This window comes from Brassica napus, chromosome A7 (genome assembly GCF_020379485.1).
Source record: "Brassica napus cultivar Da-Ae chromosome A7, Da-Ae, whole genome shotgun sequence".
NCBI lineage: Eukaryota > Viridiplantae > Streptophyta > Magnoliopsida > Brassicales > Brassicaceae > Brassica > Brassica napus.
This window is the reverse complement of record NC_063440.1, coordinates 27,690,796-27,707,549: the sequence shown is the minus strand read 5'-3', so window position 1 is coordinate 27,707,549 and position 16,754 is coordinate 27,690,796. Positions and strand designations below refer to the sequence as shown.

The 16,754-nt window shown below is 34.9% G+C and overlaps 3 protein-coding genes across 3 annotated transcripts; 2 read left to right on the top strand and 1 right to left on the bottom strand.

Moving 5' to 3' along the window:
* Positions 1–1,829: 1,829 nt before the first annotated feature.
* On the top strand, positions 1,830–3,872 carry LOC106357363 (coniferyl alcohol acyltransferase-like). The gene is made up of 2 exons (XM_013797041.3): positions 1,830–2,466; positions 2,776–3,872. The coding sequence occupies exons 1-2, from the start codon at positions 2,047–2,049 to the stop codon at positions 3,727–3,729; spliced, it is 1,374 nt and encodes a 457-aa protein (XP_013652495.2). The 5' UTR covers positions 1,830–2,046; the 3' UTR covers positions 3,730–3,872.
* Positions 3,873–4,081: 209 nt separating this feature from the next.
* LOC106354657 (protein STRUBBELIG-RECEPTOR FAMILY 5-like) lies at positions 4,082–9,516 on the top strand. Its single transcript, XM_013794652.3, has 15 exons — positions 4,082–6,205; positions 6,298–6,430; positions 6,535–6,606; positions 6,695–6,760; positions 6,874–6,945; positions 7,030–7,101; positions 7,198–7,269; positions 7,368–7,433; positions 7,523–7,588; positions 7,676–7,989; positions 8,056–8,321; positions 8,391–8,662; positions 8,742–8,862; positions 8,931–9,067; positions 9,142–9,516. Exons 1-15 carry the CDS (start codon positions 6,133–6,135, stop codon positions 9,416–9,418), a joined length of 2,079 nt encoding a protein of 692 aa, XP_013650106.1. The 5' UTR covers positions 4,082–6,132; the 3' UTR covers positions 9,419–9,516.
* LOC106354658 (beta-amyrin synthase 1) lies at positions 9,461–14,350 on the bottom strand. Its single transcript, XM_013794653.3, has 17 exons — positions 14,201–14,350; positions 13,729–13,945; positions 12,873–13,058; positions 12,498–12,587; positions 12,221–12,418; positions 12,048–12,132; positions 11,776–11,942; positions 11,510–11,701; positions 11,326–11,439; positions 11,129–11,248; positions 10,932–11,054; positions 10,747–10,845; positions 10,608–10,664; positions 10,312–10,502; positions 10,048–10,225; positions 9,799–9,963; positions 9,461–9,722 (listed from the first exon to the last, which is right to left on the bottom strand). The coding sequence occupies exons 2-17, from the start codon at positions 13,930–13,932 to the stop codon at positions 9,594–9,596; spliced, it is 2,298 nt and encodes a 765-aa protein (XP_013650107.2). The 5' UTR covers positions 13,933–13,945; positions 14,201–14,350; the 3' UTR covers positions 9,461–9,593.
* Between the last annotated feature and the right edge of the window lie 2,404 nt (positions 14,351–16,754).

Genomic DNA, 16,754 nt, shown 5'->3' with positions numbered 1-16,754 from the left:
AATCATATAAATAATCATATATATTATATTTTAAAATTTAATGTGAAATATAAAAACCATAATTTAAGTTGGTGTTTGAAATTGAGCTTTGTATTGTATTTTTTATATCTATGTTGAAAACATTTTTATAATAGTTATTGGAAAATATATTAGTAAAAATCAAATTTTGAATATATATATATATATATTTGAATGAATTTTTGATATAAATTAATTTTTAAATTATTATTTTGATTTGAATATATATATATCAAGTAACATAGACCCATTACTTTTTAATATAATGTAATGGACTTCCAATTTTTTTAGTAGCATAAGCCCATTATTTTTTTCATAACTTACTGATATCCATGTTTCCAAACAGTACTATTTTTTAACTACTATCCATATTGCCAAACAATCTCAATGTGTACTTCAACTTTAATAATATAGACTTGATTTTGACCCGCGCAGGCGCGCTGGTATATATTTTGAAAAATATGTTGATATTTGTTTTTATGTAAATATTAGAGTTTTACAAAATGAATCCAAGGAACAGAACCGATACCGATCCGAAAATATAGTACCAAACCCGAACATAAATTGATTAAATATTCGAATTATTCAAAAATTTGTTATTTAGAGAACCAAATCTGATCCGAACCGAAGTATTTGAGTACCCGAATTTATCTAAAAAATAGATTTATATACTTATATATATATTAATTATTTTTAGATTTAACGTATATAAAACATTAAAAATGATATTTTTAAATTGGTTTAAAACTTGAAAATATATATATATATATAGTCAAAAGTAAATATCTGCAATAGTTAAAGTATACTCAAATCACCAAAAATACTTAAAATAATTATTGATTCCGTATCCCAAATTTTAAATCAAGCCAATTGATATGTTAAGCTAAGATATTCTGACATATGTTATTCAAATTTATAGGTAATATATTATTTTATTTAAAGATTTTGAGAAATTTAAAATAGATAATGATTTAAAACTTTAAAAATAATTTAAATGAGTTATCCAAACGCGAACCAACCCCGCAAAGATCCGAATCAAACTCAAACCAAAATTTAGAAACATCCTAACAGGGCTTAAATCTTTGATCCCGAAAACCCGAAACACAAACCGATCAGAACCAAACCCGTATGGGTGCCTGAAATCCCATCCCTATTCATTATTATATATCGTATACTGTTATCATATAATTAATCGTATTTTATACGTACCATCATATAAGTAATCATATAACTAATAGTATTTTATCCGTACCATCATATAAATAATTACATATATTATATTTTTAAAACTTAATATGAAATATAAAAACCATAATTTGAGTTGGTATTTCAAATTGGGCTTTGTATTGTATTTTTATTATATATATTGACAACATTTTTTTATAATAGTTATTGAAAAATAGTTTAGTAAAAATCCATTTTTGAATATATGTATTATTTTTTAATCAATTTTTGATATAAATCAACTTTAAATTATTATTTTGATTTGAAATATGTGTATAAAGTTTAAATTTTGTTTTATGGTTAGTTTAGAAAAGAAAAAGTTTTAGGCAATTAGATTGACCCGTTTTCGTATATTTTAAATCTGGTCCAGATAGATAGTTTTTTATAATATGATGGACTTTTAATTTTTCTTAATTACATAAGCCCATTACTTTTTTTTAAATACTACTATCCTTGTTTCCAAACAAAATTAATTTTTTTAAAAGACTACAATTCATGTTTCCAAACACTCCAAATTTTTTTAATAATCCTATTCAAGTCTCCAAACACTCCAATTTTGTACTTGAGTTTTAATAAGATAGATATATATATATATATATCTACTATTTCTTAAAACAAATTAATAGTGGTAACTTATCTTTTAAAATAAACACATCAACCATCTTAAGAAAGTAACATAATAAATCAACCCAAATGTTGGAAAGTTTCACCTAATTCTGGTTATAAATCCTCTCTTCCTCACGGCATCTTCCAACAGCCCAAACCGCACAACATTATTCATTCTGTCTCCTAAAACAACAACCAATGGGAGAAGCGGCGGAGCAAGCAAGTGGTTTCCACGTAACCACCACTAGGAAGCAGCTCATCACGGCGGCTCTTCCTCTCCAGGACCACTGGCTCCCTCTCTCAAACCTCGACCTCCTCCTTCCACCTCTCAACGTCAGCGTTTGCTTCTGCTACAAGAAACCATGTAACATCACTATTTCAGTGGCTCATAAAACCCTCAAGACGGCACTGGCCGAGACTCTCGTCTCCTACTACGCTTTTGCCGGCGAGATAGTCACCAATCCAACCGGAGAACCGGAGATTCTATGCAACAACCGCGGTGTAGATTATGTGGAGGCCGGTGCTGACGTGGACCTCCGAGAGCTTAACCTCTATGATCCTGATGAAAGTATTGCCAGGCTTGTTCCCATCAAGAAACATGGAGTCATAGCGATTCAGGTAATAGTTTTCATCTTAAGACAACAATATTTTTATGTTTCATAAAGTGTCATTTGATAGTTTTTCAGGCACATTGAAAAATCATTTTAAAACTTTATTTTAAATTTTATTCATTAAATAAAATCTTCTGTCTGTAATTGATACATTAAAACAATAAGGTTAAAACCGAATTTTAAAAACAAATTATGCATTGAAAATATAAAACAACACTCTTAATTTATGAAATAAAAATAAACTAAACTCTTTATGAAAAGGATGGAGTAGTTCATTATAACAACGTACTATGTTTTTGTCTCGTTGTCTGAACAGGTAACTCAACTGAAATGTGGGAGCATAGTTGTGGGCTGCACATTTGATCACCGTGTAGCGGATGCGTATTCCATGAACATGTTCCTTATATCATGGGCCGAGATCTCTCGATCCGACGTACCAATCTCTTGTGTACCATCGTTTCGAAGATCTCTACTAAACCCTAGACGACCCTTGATCATTGATTCATCTATAGACCAGATGTATATGCCTGTCACGTCCTTGCCCCCTCCGCAAGAAACCACCGATCCGGACAGTATCCTCGCGAGCCGTCTCTATTACATCAAAGCGGATGCCTTAGACGAGCTTCAAACCCTAGCTAGTGGATCAAAGACTACACTCATCAAAAGGACGAAACTTGAAGCGTTCAGCGCGTTTCTGTGGAAACTCGTGGCGAAACACGCGGCAAAAGATCCAGTTCCGACCAAGAACTCGAAACTAGGGATCGTTGTTGACGGAAGGAGGAGACTTATGACGCAAGAAAACAATACTTACTTCGGAAACGTTCTCTCAATCCCATTTGGTGGGCAAAAGATTGATGACTTGGTCAACAAGTCATTATCTTGGGTTACAGATGAGGTTCACAACTTCTTGGAGAGTTCAGTGACCAAAGAGCATTTCTTGAACTTGATCGATTGGGTTGAGACTCGCCGACCAATACCTGCGGTTTCAAGAATCTACAGTACCGGGTCCGACGACGGACCGGCCTTTGTGGTTTCTTCCGGGAGAGGATTTCCGGTGAACCAAGTGGATTTCGGGTGGGGCTCGCCGGTGTTCGGATCATATCATTTCCCATGGGGCGGTAATGCTGGATATGTGATGCCTATGCCGAGCTCGGTGGACGACAAAGACTGGATGGTTTACTTGCACCTTACGAAAGGACAGTTGGAGTTTATTGAGAAAGAGGCATCTCACGTGCTTAAACCCGTTGACAATACTTACCTCAAGATCTAAAACCCTAATATGTTGGTTAATGCAACAACAGTTATGGGTCATTTGTGTTATTTTTTTTTTTTAACCATGGGTCATTTGTGTTATATGTGTGATTATGTTTGTCTTGCGTCTTTGTATTTGAATTATTGTATTTTTGTCAGCTATTTCAATTATTGTATATGTTATATGGCGTTGCAACCGTATAATATATAAACTACTATCTGTCAAGATGTGCCTCTAACCACATCCCTCTGATTTATTGTTCAATTACTTTGATGATTTATGTTACTCAATTTCAGTTACTTTTTTTTTTGTCAACAACATAAAGGATAGAGACAAACCAACACTACTACACTTGCATGGCCAACTATATTTAATTTTTGTTTGTATACTATATGTAATTGTACTGACAAATCCTCTTATTCAATATATGGCAATCACCTTCGTGCAATATGTCATTATACCTTAACTATACGCATTTGGTGTCATTAGAATGATTCCGTGCAATACCAAAACTCGTCTAGCCACCAACGCCAAAAAACAAACTCTTATATATTAGATGTTCAATTTAATTTTATCTTCAATTTTTTTTCTCTCAAAAATTGATATAAAAAGCTCATGTCACAAATTCGTCACATGTACATCATAGATTTTCATCGTCTATTTGTGGCTTACAATATATATTATTATTGGAAAATTAGTTGCAGTTTACAGATAAAAATAATTCTTTTTGTTGAGTATTAATGTTGAATTTTAAAAGAAGGCTTATCTGTAAATAATATAATGTACTATTTAATACTGAAAAAGTTTTTTTTGTGTGTGTGTGATGTAAGTTGATATGTAGTATTGACTGAATATTACTAGCTAACTGGAGCTTCGTTCTTGTGCGGTTGTACCATTTAGGGTTTAGTCAAGACTACTCTAATTGTTCTTGGTAACACTGAAAGCTATTTACAGCTTTAATTATCCACTAATTGGTTGTACATTTTCCTAGTGGTTGTATTTAACCCACACAAAAAATCATTAAGCAGATTTAGCTATTAAACCTAAACCTACCTCCACAAAATCATATCTTTTTACTAAAATATTGCATACTAATGTTTTAAAAGGTGAATCGATTACTAATCACTTTGGTATACTATACCTATGTAAAGAAGTGTGACTAAGATTTTTTAATGTTGGTTGGGAAAGATTAGAAATATATGTATTTTTCGAAAATATAGTCAAACTAGTGTCATAACAAGTTGATGCTCTTTTTTATATTGCCAACCAACTAATTTCCTTTCTAACATTTTTTATTTCACGACTGATAGTTATGTTACGTACTTCAGTTCTGATACTAAGTTCTTTTTATTATCATTAATATAAAATTCGCACATGAAACAAAAAAATTGGATACATCATAGCTTGATTTTACTTGTAGAATGTTTATCTGGTAAAACCACCTATCAGTAAGATGTTACACAGTTTATTCTCAAAATTCGGTTCAACTTTTGACAAGCTATCTTGTAAAAATAATTAATTGCAAATTACTACTCCAGAAAAGATAGTCTTAGATTTTAGTTCTCGAGGCAAAGCAAGGTGAGAAAAGAATCAGAAACCTAGACATTTGAAATATCCCCCAAATATGCAATTTTTTTTTCTTGAACAAACCCAAATATGCAAAATATAGCCCACTACTGCATAGAATGTTGATTACAAAAGGAAAAAAAACATTATAAGTGAGGGGTTCTCTTTAAAAAAAATCTAATGTTTTAAAAGGTGAATCGACCACTAATCAAGGTTCTATGCATAGAACACTAATCCAAAAACATTCTAATGTTTTAAAAGGTGAATCGATCACTAATCCAAAAGCACAAACGGAAGAAGTTATCTGCGGAAGAACTACTAAAACTTCGCGAAACCATCACAAGGGTTTATGTACAAAGAACGGGTAAAACTATTTGGGTTGTATCCGAAATATATCCGACTGCATAGAATGTTGATTACAAAAGCAACGTCAACATGAGTTAATTTTGAATATTTTATACATATAAATCTTATAGATTGGAATGCCAAAGCTGTATTAAGAATATAACCTAGAGTATGTTTATTTTGCATTCACAAATTTTTAAAAAAAGTTTAAAACGAGTGGTTAATTCAAAAAACACACACACATATATTCATTGTCATTGCGTATCTTTCGTTCTCCCTCAAAGATTAAATCAATTTTAGTAAACAACTGTTCAGCGGAAGTTAATGGTCCTGAGTTAATTATCATGTTCTTGTCCGTGAACCAAACCTCAATAATGTATCTAACCCTAAATCCAAATCACAATGGCACATTCTCTCAAACCATCGTTGCCTTTTCCGTGAAACAAATCTGTGAAACGTAACTCCTAACCCTAAATATCGTTTTCAATATCTTTTTTTTTGCAAACTAAGATGATGAGGCTCTTGATAACCTCTCTTGCAATTATCGTTACTTTAGCTCATGCAAAAACCGAGAAACAAGAAGGTAATTACATTTATGGCTTAAACGTCATTACAAGAAAAACATGTTTTCATGTTAATCAGATTGAGAACTTAATTACAAAGTTTTTTTGGCAGTCTCTGCGTTGAATGTAATGTTCACGAGCTTAAATTCACCGCCCAAACTCAAAGGCTGGAAATCTAGCGGAGGCGATCCTTGTGACGGTTCTTGGGAAGGCGTTAAATGCAAAGGCTCATCGGTCACTGAATTGTATATACACTTTTCTCCTAAAATTTAATGATGAGCCCTAGTTTCAAAAAACTTACTTGCACTACAAGTTATATTCTGTTTTTTTTTTTAAATCTGGTACACAGACAGTTGTCAGGGTATGAGCTAAGTGGATCGCTAGGTTATCTACTAAGCAACCTCAAATCTCTCACAACTTTGTGAGAATCCTCACTTAATAATCTCTTTTTTTTAGATGTTATATTTCAGAAGATAAACAATCAGGTTTTAATTCTTGTGATAGTACAGTGATCTCAGCAAAAACAATCTCAAAGGAAACATACCTTACCAACTCCCACCCAACATTGCCAATCTGTAAGTTCATACATTCATTTTTTTATATATACACTTTTTTTTTCATTTTGTTATTTTGTTATATTGCTTGACATACAAGAAACGAACCCTAACCTTGACATTGATATATACAGGGACTTTTCTGACAACGAACTCGATGGAAACGTACCCTACTCGTTATCTCAAATGAATAAACTCAAAAGCATGTGAGTGAAACCAAAGAAAATTAGTAAACATCTTTGTTGTTAATTAAGTATTAAAAGACTTATTAATTTATATGTGAAATGCAGTAATCTTGGACAAAACAAACTCGATGGAGAACTTTCAGATATGTTTCAGAAACTCTCCAAACTCGAAACTGTGTAGGTACAATTCCTTTAGTTATGTTTTCTAACACAAAATGTTTACATAAATCATTAAACATGAGACCTTACACACACCCAAATTCATGAGTACAGGGACTTCTCGTTAAATAAACTCTCTGGGAAATTACCTCACAGTTTTGCTAATCTCACAAGCCTAAAAAAACTGTAAGAATAAGAAACAAATCTTTGCTTATTCTTTTTTTTTTAATTTTCTAAAATTGCTAAACTGGATTTTGTTTTTGTTTGCTGTGTTACTGTACAAGACATTTGCAGGAGAATCGATTCACAGGAGACATAAACGTACTCAGGAACCTTCCCATTGATGACTTGTAAGCAATTAAGAGAAAACCCTAACTTGTTATCGTCGAAAATCAAAATACTTTAGGAACATTAGTTGTCTTCTTACGTGTGATTAAAGGAATATAGAAGACAACCAGTTCGAAGGATGGATACCTAACGAACTCAAGGAAATAGACAGCTTACTGTAAGTTAAACAGGTCGCGTGCTACACAAGAAACACCTTTTCAACATGGAAAACATTCACTCTCTTTTGTAATTGATTCTGTTATAGGACTGGAGGAGGCAACGACTGGTCAACAGAAACTGCTCCGCCGCCACCTCCGGGTGTTAAATACGGTCGAAAATCCGGAGGATCTAATCAAGGAGGAGGTATGAGTATTGGCACCGGACTGATGATAGCCGGAGCAAGCTTAGGAGTTCTTGTCTTAATCATAGTTCTGATCGGTCTTGTCTCTAAGAAAAAATCATCTCCCAATCCTCACTTCATAGATGAAGACATTAGCCAACACACGCCAAGGCTCAGATCTATGAGATCTCATGGATCTTCACAAGAGCTTCGTATCGATTTTGGCAACGATTACAAAGGTATGTTAAAATATTTAACCTAACTTGTGACGGAAGTTACTAAGCAAGAGGAGCTTTATATTGCAGGTAGAAAATCTTTAGACTCAGATGATGAGAATGTGCAAGGGGTTGGATCAAAGGGACTAAAGCATTCAGTTTCATCGCGTGTGATGTCTTTCAACGACACCGAGTTCGCGAACAAGCTCAACGCCAAACGAACCACTTCGACTCGTGCTGCTACAGAGTTCGAGCTATCTGATCTGCAAACCGCAACAGCTAACTTCGCACCTGGTAATCTACTCGGTGAAGGCTCGATAGGACGTGTTTACAGAGCTAAATACCCTGATGGACGTGTAAGCTTCTGACCTAACTTGATTCACAAGTAATAAATGTATTTGATTAGTTTTGTTTTTTTGGTTCAGACTTTGGCGGTTAAGAAGATCGATTCAACATTATTTGATTCGGGTAAATCAGAAGGGTTAACGGCTATAGTGATGAGCGTTTCGAAGATTCGGCATCAGAACATAGCAGAACTCGTAGGTTACTGCTCAGAGCAAGGTCATAACATGTTGGTCTACGAGTGTTTCAGGAACGGTTCGCTCCACGAGTTCCTTCATTTGTCAGATTGTTTCAGTAAGCCTTTGACTTGGAACACAAGAGTTAGAATCGCCTTGGGAACCGCTCGAGCCGTTGAGTACGTGTTTAACTAAACACACATACACAAACGCAACGTTCTTTACTTATGACCATGAGTTGTGTTTGTCTTTGTGTAGATATCTACACGAGGCATGTTCACCGTCTGTGATGCATAAGAACATAAAGTCTTCTAACATTTTGCTAGACGCGGATCTCAACCCTCGTCTCTCGGATTACGGCCTCTCAAAATTCTACACTGTAAGACATTTACGTTTAATTCCCTTTAAAGTCTAGAAAGTTTGGATTAAGAGTTAATGGTGTGACAGAGAACGAGTCAAAACCTTGGAGAAGGATACAATGCACCAGAAGCCAAGAACCCTGATGCCTACACGCCAAAGAGTGACGTCTACAGCTTTGGAGTCGTCATGTTAGAGCTTCTCACTGGTCGAGTTCCATTTGACGGGTCAGTTCCATTTTAAAATCACGAGCCATAAGATACACTTTTTTGTTCATTCTTTTGGTTTGTGATATAAACAGAGAGAAGCCAAGGCCGGAGAGATCGTTGGTGCGGTGGGCGACACCGCAGCTTCACGACATAGATGCATTGTCGAATATAGCAGATCCAGCATTGCACGGACTTTACCCACCAAAGTCATTGTCAAGATTCGCTGACATTATCGCATTATGCGTACAAGTGGAACCAGAGTTCCGACCACCGATGTCGGAAGTGGTGCAGGCGCTTGTAAGGATGGTTCAAAGGTCAAGTATGAAACTTAAAGATGATCTTAGAGCACACGACGAGTATGATTTCTAGTGTTAAATAATAATAAAAAAGTAGCCAAAGACACACGAGATATATACTATTATTCGTTTACTTTGCTGAATAAACATACATCTGAATAAGTAGCCATAGACACAGGAGATTCATTTAACATGTAGACATTGTTTTGTTCTTTTTGTCTATAAAATGTAAACACTTATTAAGAAAGCTATTGTAGAAGTTGTTGATGAGTTGGGAAGGTAGCTTTCCGGTACTCAGCAAGTGCCCATAATGGGAAAGTGTTTCTGTAGGTAGCATAGTGTATCAAGCAATTCCTCATGAACACTCCTACTATCTCCTGCACATAAAAAATGAAGCATAGACCATTTGAATCCCAACACTCATGCTTTAATCAAAGAGGATAATGTCTTAACCTGTTGAGGGAAATCTCCATTCTCCATTTGGGAATTGATGATGAGTTTTGCAGCACGGTGAAGAGGTATTGGATCTCTCTCAGCCTGTCCAGCGTGAATTAGACCAATTATTGCCCAAGCTGTTTGCACCAAGTTTGATCTTTTCCCCTCTGATGGTATGTATATCTACATACAAGAACCAATGTCAAAAAGATCAACGTTTGTTAGATAATTAAGGGCATTTACTAAGTCCCTGATCTGCGCAAATACCTTTTTAGGGCATGACAGATAGCTTTCGCCCCAGCCTCCATCATCTTTTTGTGTCCTGAGCAAAAACTCAACACCTTTACGCATAGCCGGACTGGTTTTATATGTTTTGCCAGCGGCTGCTAGGCCGACCAGCGCAAACCATGTGCCGTAAATGAAGCACACTCCCCAATTCCCATACCTATCATGGCTCAAGAAAAAGATTATCCTTTTTAGGAATTTTTCTGAAGCATATTCCTTTACCATGAAGGCTTGAGAGTAGCATACCATGAACCATCTGGAGTTTGTTCGTTTTCTATGAATTGCACCGCTTTCTCGATGGACCTGCTTATCTCTTTTGTCCTGTGATCTGGATAGAGTTGCTTGAACAGGATCAAAGCTTGTATAACAGATGAGGTGCATTCCACATACTCACGCTCGGCCACGAGATTAGCGAGAAATTCCGTGGGATTTAGAAACTGAAACACCAGTTGCAAAAGGTTAAGCATCATAGATTCTCTTTCTATAAAAATTCACAAAAAAAAAGTGCAAACATCCTTATGATGTGTATTTCAAGCTCTTACTTCAATCCATTCGTACGCACGGACGGGCTCCCATGCAGTCATACCTCCATTCTCACTCTACATTTTAGTGAAGTGTAGCTGTAAATCTCAATAAGAGCCAATAATCATTTCGAACATAGTCCTATCGATATAAACTTACCTGAAAAGATAGCAAGAGATTAACAGAATCGTATATTTGTTCGGGATCTATTCCCTGGCCAACAACTTCAGCTGGCATCATGGAGAGCAGCAGGCAACACTACAAAACCAAAAAATGTATTTTGAGGCATAACTCTTGTGGAAGCTCCAGCAAACTTCTTCTGCATCACTGACGGGTTTGATTACCTTTAAAGCTTCAGCAGTACAATCTGAAACTTGCCATCCATGATCTCGATCAGATAAAGTCCATGCGCCTTTGGAGATATGGCGGTACATGCTCTTAAAGTCACCAGAAGGGTTTTCTCTAACCTGCAAAAGTTCTTTGATTTAGAAAAAAGAAAACACATTCAACTCTTCTTATAGAAATTCAAGCTACACCAAACCTGAGATTTCTTAATATAATCATGTCCTTTCTTCAATACATTGCCAGTTTCATCAAAGAGCTCACTAGCAAGTATAGCTTGAACCGCAAACCCAGTATCCCATAGCTGACTACCAAAGCTCTGCATAAAATCTATAATTTTAAAGAAGTTTCCATAGTAGACACAGAATATACCAAAAGAGTCTAATTTTCAGTCACCTGCATTTTCATTCCATCTTCGGCGACCCACATGTAATCTGGAATTCTAGCAAGATGCTTCTTGAAGTAGTCCCCATTAGGGTTTTCAATCCAACAAGCAAGCATGCACAATACCTACCGAAAAAGTTCAACTTCGAATTCAAACATAGATTCTTAAGAGAGTATATGCCTAATGATAATATACCTTCTCAACACAACCGATGGTGATATAATGGCTATTCTCGTCTTCGTAATGTATGTGTTTCATTGCCAGCCGAAGAGCTTTTTCCCTCACAAGCTTATTTAACGGCCAACGGGTAAGGACCGGCTCCACAAGAATGTAAAGAGCATCCCACACCAAATCTTGAATCAAAGGATGTGGAAAATACATGTCCTCCTGCGGAAAGTAAAGTCTGATGTTTATGCTATGGTGACAAATAAACAATAAATATAAGAATGGTTTAATCATACCTTTGCGTATAGACGCCGTGTTTTGTTCCAGTTGATTTCTTCGTAAGGTTGCAAATGGAGTTCATCACGCAGTTGCAAAATAAGAGGTGTTACTGGACCAACAAACCTCTTTCCATATAGATACGACATAGGCATGTATACCATCCGACAATAGCACAAAGTTTTCGCTGTATTGTAATTTAGCGACAAGACGAACATCACATAAGAATCTTCAGCTCAGAGACAGTTACTAAAATCTCCACGGCAAAAAAAAATGGAAACAGAGAACAAACCTAAGTGTATTGGAAGAAACGAAGGTAGCAACCAGATCTCAGGAGGCATCGGATTGGTTCCTGACCAATCATAGAGTCCAAGTATCTACATAAACCAAAAACAAATCAAATGCTGATTGACAAAAACGTTAACTTTGCAACATCTCTCAGCATATATAGTCATCAAGATATACCGATAGCCATATTTTCCCCCATGAAGGAATATAAGTGACACCACCACGGTCAAGAATCCACTGTCTTGCCCGTTTACATGCGTTCTCTCCTCCCCCATTGGGACCTTCTCCGAGTATACGCAAGCAAATGTAGTTCAGCGCGGTGCAGAACATAATGCTCCTACCTTCTATGTGTAATCCCCATCCACCATCTTCGTTCTAAAAAGTTAAAACAAAACAAAGAGTAAAACGTTAACTCATCACTAATCTAAATCTGCCTAAGTGACATTTAAGTAACCTGATGGCAATAGACATGACGAAGCATCTCTTTGCGGTGTTCTTCATCGAATACTTTCTCAAGGTGTCCTGTGATATACAAACAAAACACCTGCACGAAACACAAACACAAATCCTAAATCCCTAATCTCATTGTCACTGGATTCCTCTTCGTCATTTTCTTACGGGAGACAGCTTCTTTTTAAACTACTCGCGCGCAATAGGAAACACACACCTGATAAGATCATATGGGCTTCGTATGGATTGATAATAGCTGATGGGCCCATAATCGAAGCCCATATGATTTTATCAACGCGCTAAATCACTAATTCTAGCACTTAACAGTATTCGCCGATTGACTTAATCGAAAGGGAAAGGAGAGAAGAAAAAAACACACCAACGGAGGGAGGAAGAAGAGAGGTCCGGTGATTTCTCCAGGCCAGTGACCGTCGGAGGCTTGCAAAGCCGAGAAGAAAGAAACTCCTCTCCGTAAGGCATCCGTCGATTTCTCGTGAGTTATGCTTTCGTTGCCGTCGATCTTCACAGGCGGGATCGCTTGCTCGAATCTCGCCTCTTTTAGAAACTGTGCGTACAATCAAATCTAACTTTAGCTTAGCTCAGCTCAGCTCAGACTAAATACTACTCGAGTTTAAACAGAAAGCAATCGGCAACTTGGCCCATTAACATTTAGGGCCTAAATATAATGGGCCCAATATAAATTTGTTAATAATATTATTCAAACTATAATAGAACAAAGGTAAATACGAAAAAACTATATACATATATAGTCAGTGTCGATTTAAGTTTTAAAATTGGTTTATTATAAAATATCATATTTTTTCAGTGTATAAATTTATAAAATTATAATTTTATCATTATTTTTTATTTATTAATTAACAAAACCAAACAAAATAATATATTAATTAGGGATAAAATAAAAATTTAATATGTAAAGAAAATTAAACGTTTTTAAACATCTGATATGAAACAAATGGATACGAGTTATATTTATGTAACTATAAATTAGGAAAATGTTAATACGCGAAAACTATATATGTAGTTATATTATACAATTTATTTAGAAAAGTGTGCTAGATAATTTGACAAAAAATATTTTTTTTATTGGTTTAATTATCCAAATCATCTAAATAATAAAATAGTTGTTTAACGTAAAAAAAAAAACTTATTTAGATTTTAGGCTATCTTTGCCATGACAAACAAAGAAAACTCACTTGAAAAAAATAAGAACTTACTTGCATTCTCCACACGAGATCACTGCAGCCTTTAACACGAGAACGGTTGATCAAGAAATGCCGGCGAGCTTCTTCGACGGCTGCTCGTTCCTCTGCCGTGCCGGCTTTGGGATCAAATTCCCATGTTTGACGTCCGACAAAGTTGTTGCTACTGAACAAATAAGGGTCTTCCCCATTTCCCTCTCCTATCTTCAACTTCCACATAACGACAATGATCCTATGTATATACACGTACGTACATGTCCCTTTAGATATGTATACTGAGTTTAGATCGTATGATGCTATACACAGTAGTCTGTATACATACGTACGGTAGATTAATAAGATTTAACACTATATAACTCATCTTTTTATTAACATATATATAGCCCTAAACTGTATGCACATGTTAATGTATTACATATATATAGTAATGGTTGTATGTCTTTGTTTTGATATGAGATAGAGAGGATGAGAGAGGATAAGAGATTACTTGTGTTGGGCTGATGTTTGCCTTCTACGATCGATTATTAGATAGTTTAGAAGGGGTTCGTGTTGGTATGATTATATATAGAGGTCGAGGACGCATTGAATAAGAATAATTTAATATGGGATTGTTAACAAAGGAATTCAATAACTACTTTATTAATTACTCTGTATGTGTGTGTATCTTATTACGGGTCTTCATTGTCGCCGACGTGTCATTGCGTAAACATACTTTTATATGCTGGAATATTTGAAGTAATCATAAATGAACTCACAAGACTTTGTGACGAAATTAAGTTCCTATTAAACTGTAAATCATTTATCTCCCGAAAATCAAATTCAATAAATGATATAGCCCAACTGTTTTGTCCATGTGACAACATAGAAATGATGTGAAATAATCTATGTTGCTGATTTCGCGAGAGAGTTTAGAGCAACTCAAGATATGTTAATTAATCGTTTTCTCAACAAAAAAAAAAGTTAATCATCGCTGAAAATGTCATCTCAAATTAATTTTCGATCTTTTTCAAAATACATAAATGCTAAATAAATAAATAAATATATATATATATATGTTTACTTTTTTGAAATTATAAACTAATTAAATTTTAGACTATAATCTATATATTCTCTTAAGTTTCTTGGTTTTTAATTTTTAGATTTGGATGTTTTCGACCATTCCACTTGTATATGTTAAAAGATGATATGGTCCCTGATTTCTCTACTCAAATCATATACAGTGCATGTAATACATTTATCAAATGTATCAATCAGCATTAAATCACAACTGTTGGCAGACCTAACCATAACGGTAGATGCGGAGGAAATGGACAGATGTCATCATCCTAGCTTCTTAATATGAGGAGACATGGTTCGTATACATAATGTTGCGCACATGATCGTTATGCTCTTGATCTAGTAAATTGACAAAATCATGACGTAAGTCAATCACAATGAAACCCTTATACGCAGCCACATGTAAAATGAGCCCACACAGAGAGTTTGATCTATAATCCGTCGCCCCTGATGTTGACAGATTGGTTGTATGGTAAATGCGACCGTACCGTTTCTAGCTGTTTTATTCGGCATTCAGACATTAAGTGAACTCTTGAACTAAATTTAGCTATGTAAAATGATTCGGCATTCAGACATTAAGTGTCTTGCTGAACTAACTATTTAGATATGTAAAATGATTTGGCTCACTCAATAGAAATATTTTCCGAATTGGTTCAAACCTTTAATTATATATATAACATATACACGGAAAACGAGATTTGATAACCATCGAACACATGGATTTTTTTTTCCTTTTGGATCAGTCAAAAACATAGATAATACGTTAATATTTTGTAACATTACAATTTAATCTGTGGTGGTACTTACTTTTACAATTCAATATCTTGGAATTACGTTCAGTTTAAACAAATCTTAAATGTAATTAATTATAATTTAGACAATAGAAAACATATAAATTACATCCCAAGTTCATCGGAAATTTTATACTTCATAAATACTGTATAAATGTATCCAACGCTCACATTTACAACCGAACGTTTGAAACCCACCGTTTACAACCATAATATCTTAGGGCTTTAAATACAAAACCGGCCATTGTTATTAATTATAATCCAAACCTCCGACTTCTAGATGTATAGTACACTAGTCTCTAGATGAATTTTGTGAGATAGATGATGATAATTCATTGATACTCACGTAACAACCGATAAACAACAATTCTATTTTTTATTCAGTGGTGAATATGGAATAGCGCTTGCGCAAGATGAACTTTGGCGCCTTTAGGTAGTAACTGCCAAGTCAGGATGCTTCTCGTACGAATATGTCACATGAAATATTACTTGCTTCACAAGCCACATATTCAGCCACCAACCAGTATGAATTAGATATACATATATAAGGTTGCGTTGGCTTAAACCCCACACATGCAAATTACTTTTGAAGTGTGACGTTCCTTTTTGTTTTCTAACGAAGCGAAACGTGACAAGCAAAGATCTATATATGATGAAAACAAGCTTAGAAGATGAAGTCGATCCATCTCGATTATATTCACATGCAGTGGATCATTTTGAACATATAAATTTTGAAAGAACAGATTTCGTAGGTATGGGAGTCGGCATCTGATAACCACTTGAGTCTCAAGCAACAGTTAGGCGACGGTCTATCTTATTTTTGCTATTTTGGATTTTCACTCGAAATTCTTATTAGAGCAAGTGTATAAGATCCTCTGTAAGTGAGACTTAATAAACCTTAGATCTTCCATGCACAGCTTTGGGGGATTGCAGTAGTTCAAGTTTGCGTTTACCATTGATCTTTGTTCATTTGGAAAAACACTTGTTTGGAAAACGTTATTTTTAGCAAAAAAAGAAAAGAAAAAGAAAACAAACCTAAAAATACAAGAATGTGCAAATGCAAACAAATGTAATACAACAATAAAATAGTTCATAGTTCAAAAAAAAACAATAAAATAGTCAAGTATAATAGTTTTTTTTTTTTTGTCACAAAACACATGCATTCATAAATTAGTTTGGTGGGGGCATTAAGGA

Bases quoted from the DNA above. Each gene is read 5' to 3' on its own strand.
- LOC106357363 (XM_013797041.3), top strand. From the start codon at position 2,047: ATGGGAGAAGCGGCGGAGCAAGCAAGTGGTTTCCACGTAACCACCACT. The intron at 2,467-2,775 runs GTAATAGTTTTC...TTGTCTGAACAG, and splicing joins ATGGAGTCATAGCGATTCAG to GTAACTCAACTGAAATGTGG.
- LOC106354657 (XM_013794652.3), top strand. From the start codon at position 6,133: ATGATGAGGCTCTTGATAACCTCTCTTGCAATTATCGTTACTTTAGCT. The intron at 6,761-6,873 runs GTAAGTTCATAC...TGATATATACAG, and splicing joins CCACCCAACATTGCCAATCT to GGACTTTTCTGACAACGAAC. The intron at 7,270-7,367 runs GTAAGAATAAGA...TTACTGTACAAG, and splicing joins CTCACAAGCCTAAAAAAACT to ACATTTGCAGGAGAATCGAT.
- LOC106354658 (XM_013794653.3), bottom strand. From the start codon at position 13,932: ATGTGGAAGTTGAAGATAGGAGAGGGAAATGGGGAAGACCCTTATTTG. The intron at 10,226-10,311 runs GTATGCTACTCT...GAGCCATGATAG, and splicing joins CAAACTCCAGATGGTTCATG to GTATGGGAATTGGGGAGTGT. The intron at 9,964-10,047 runs GTATTTGCGCAG...TCTTGTATGTAG, and splicing joins ATCTGTCATGCCCTAAAAAG to ATATACATACCATCAGAGGG.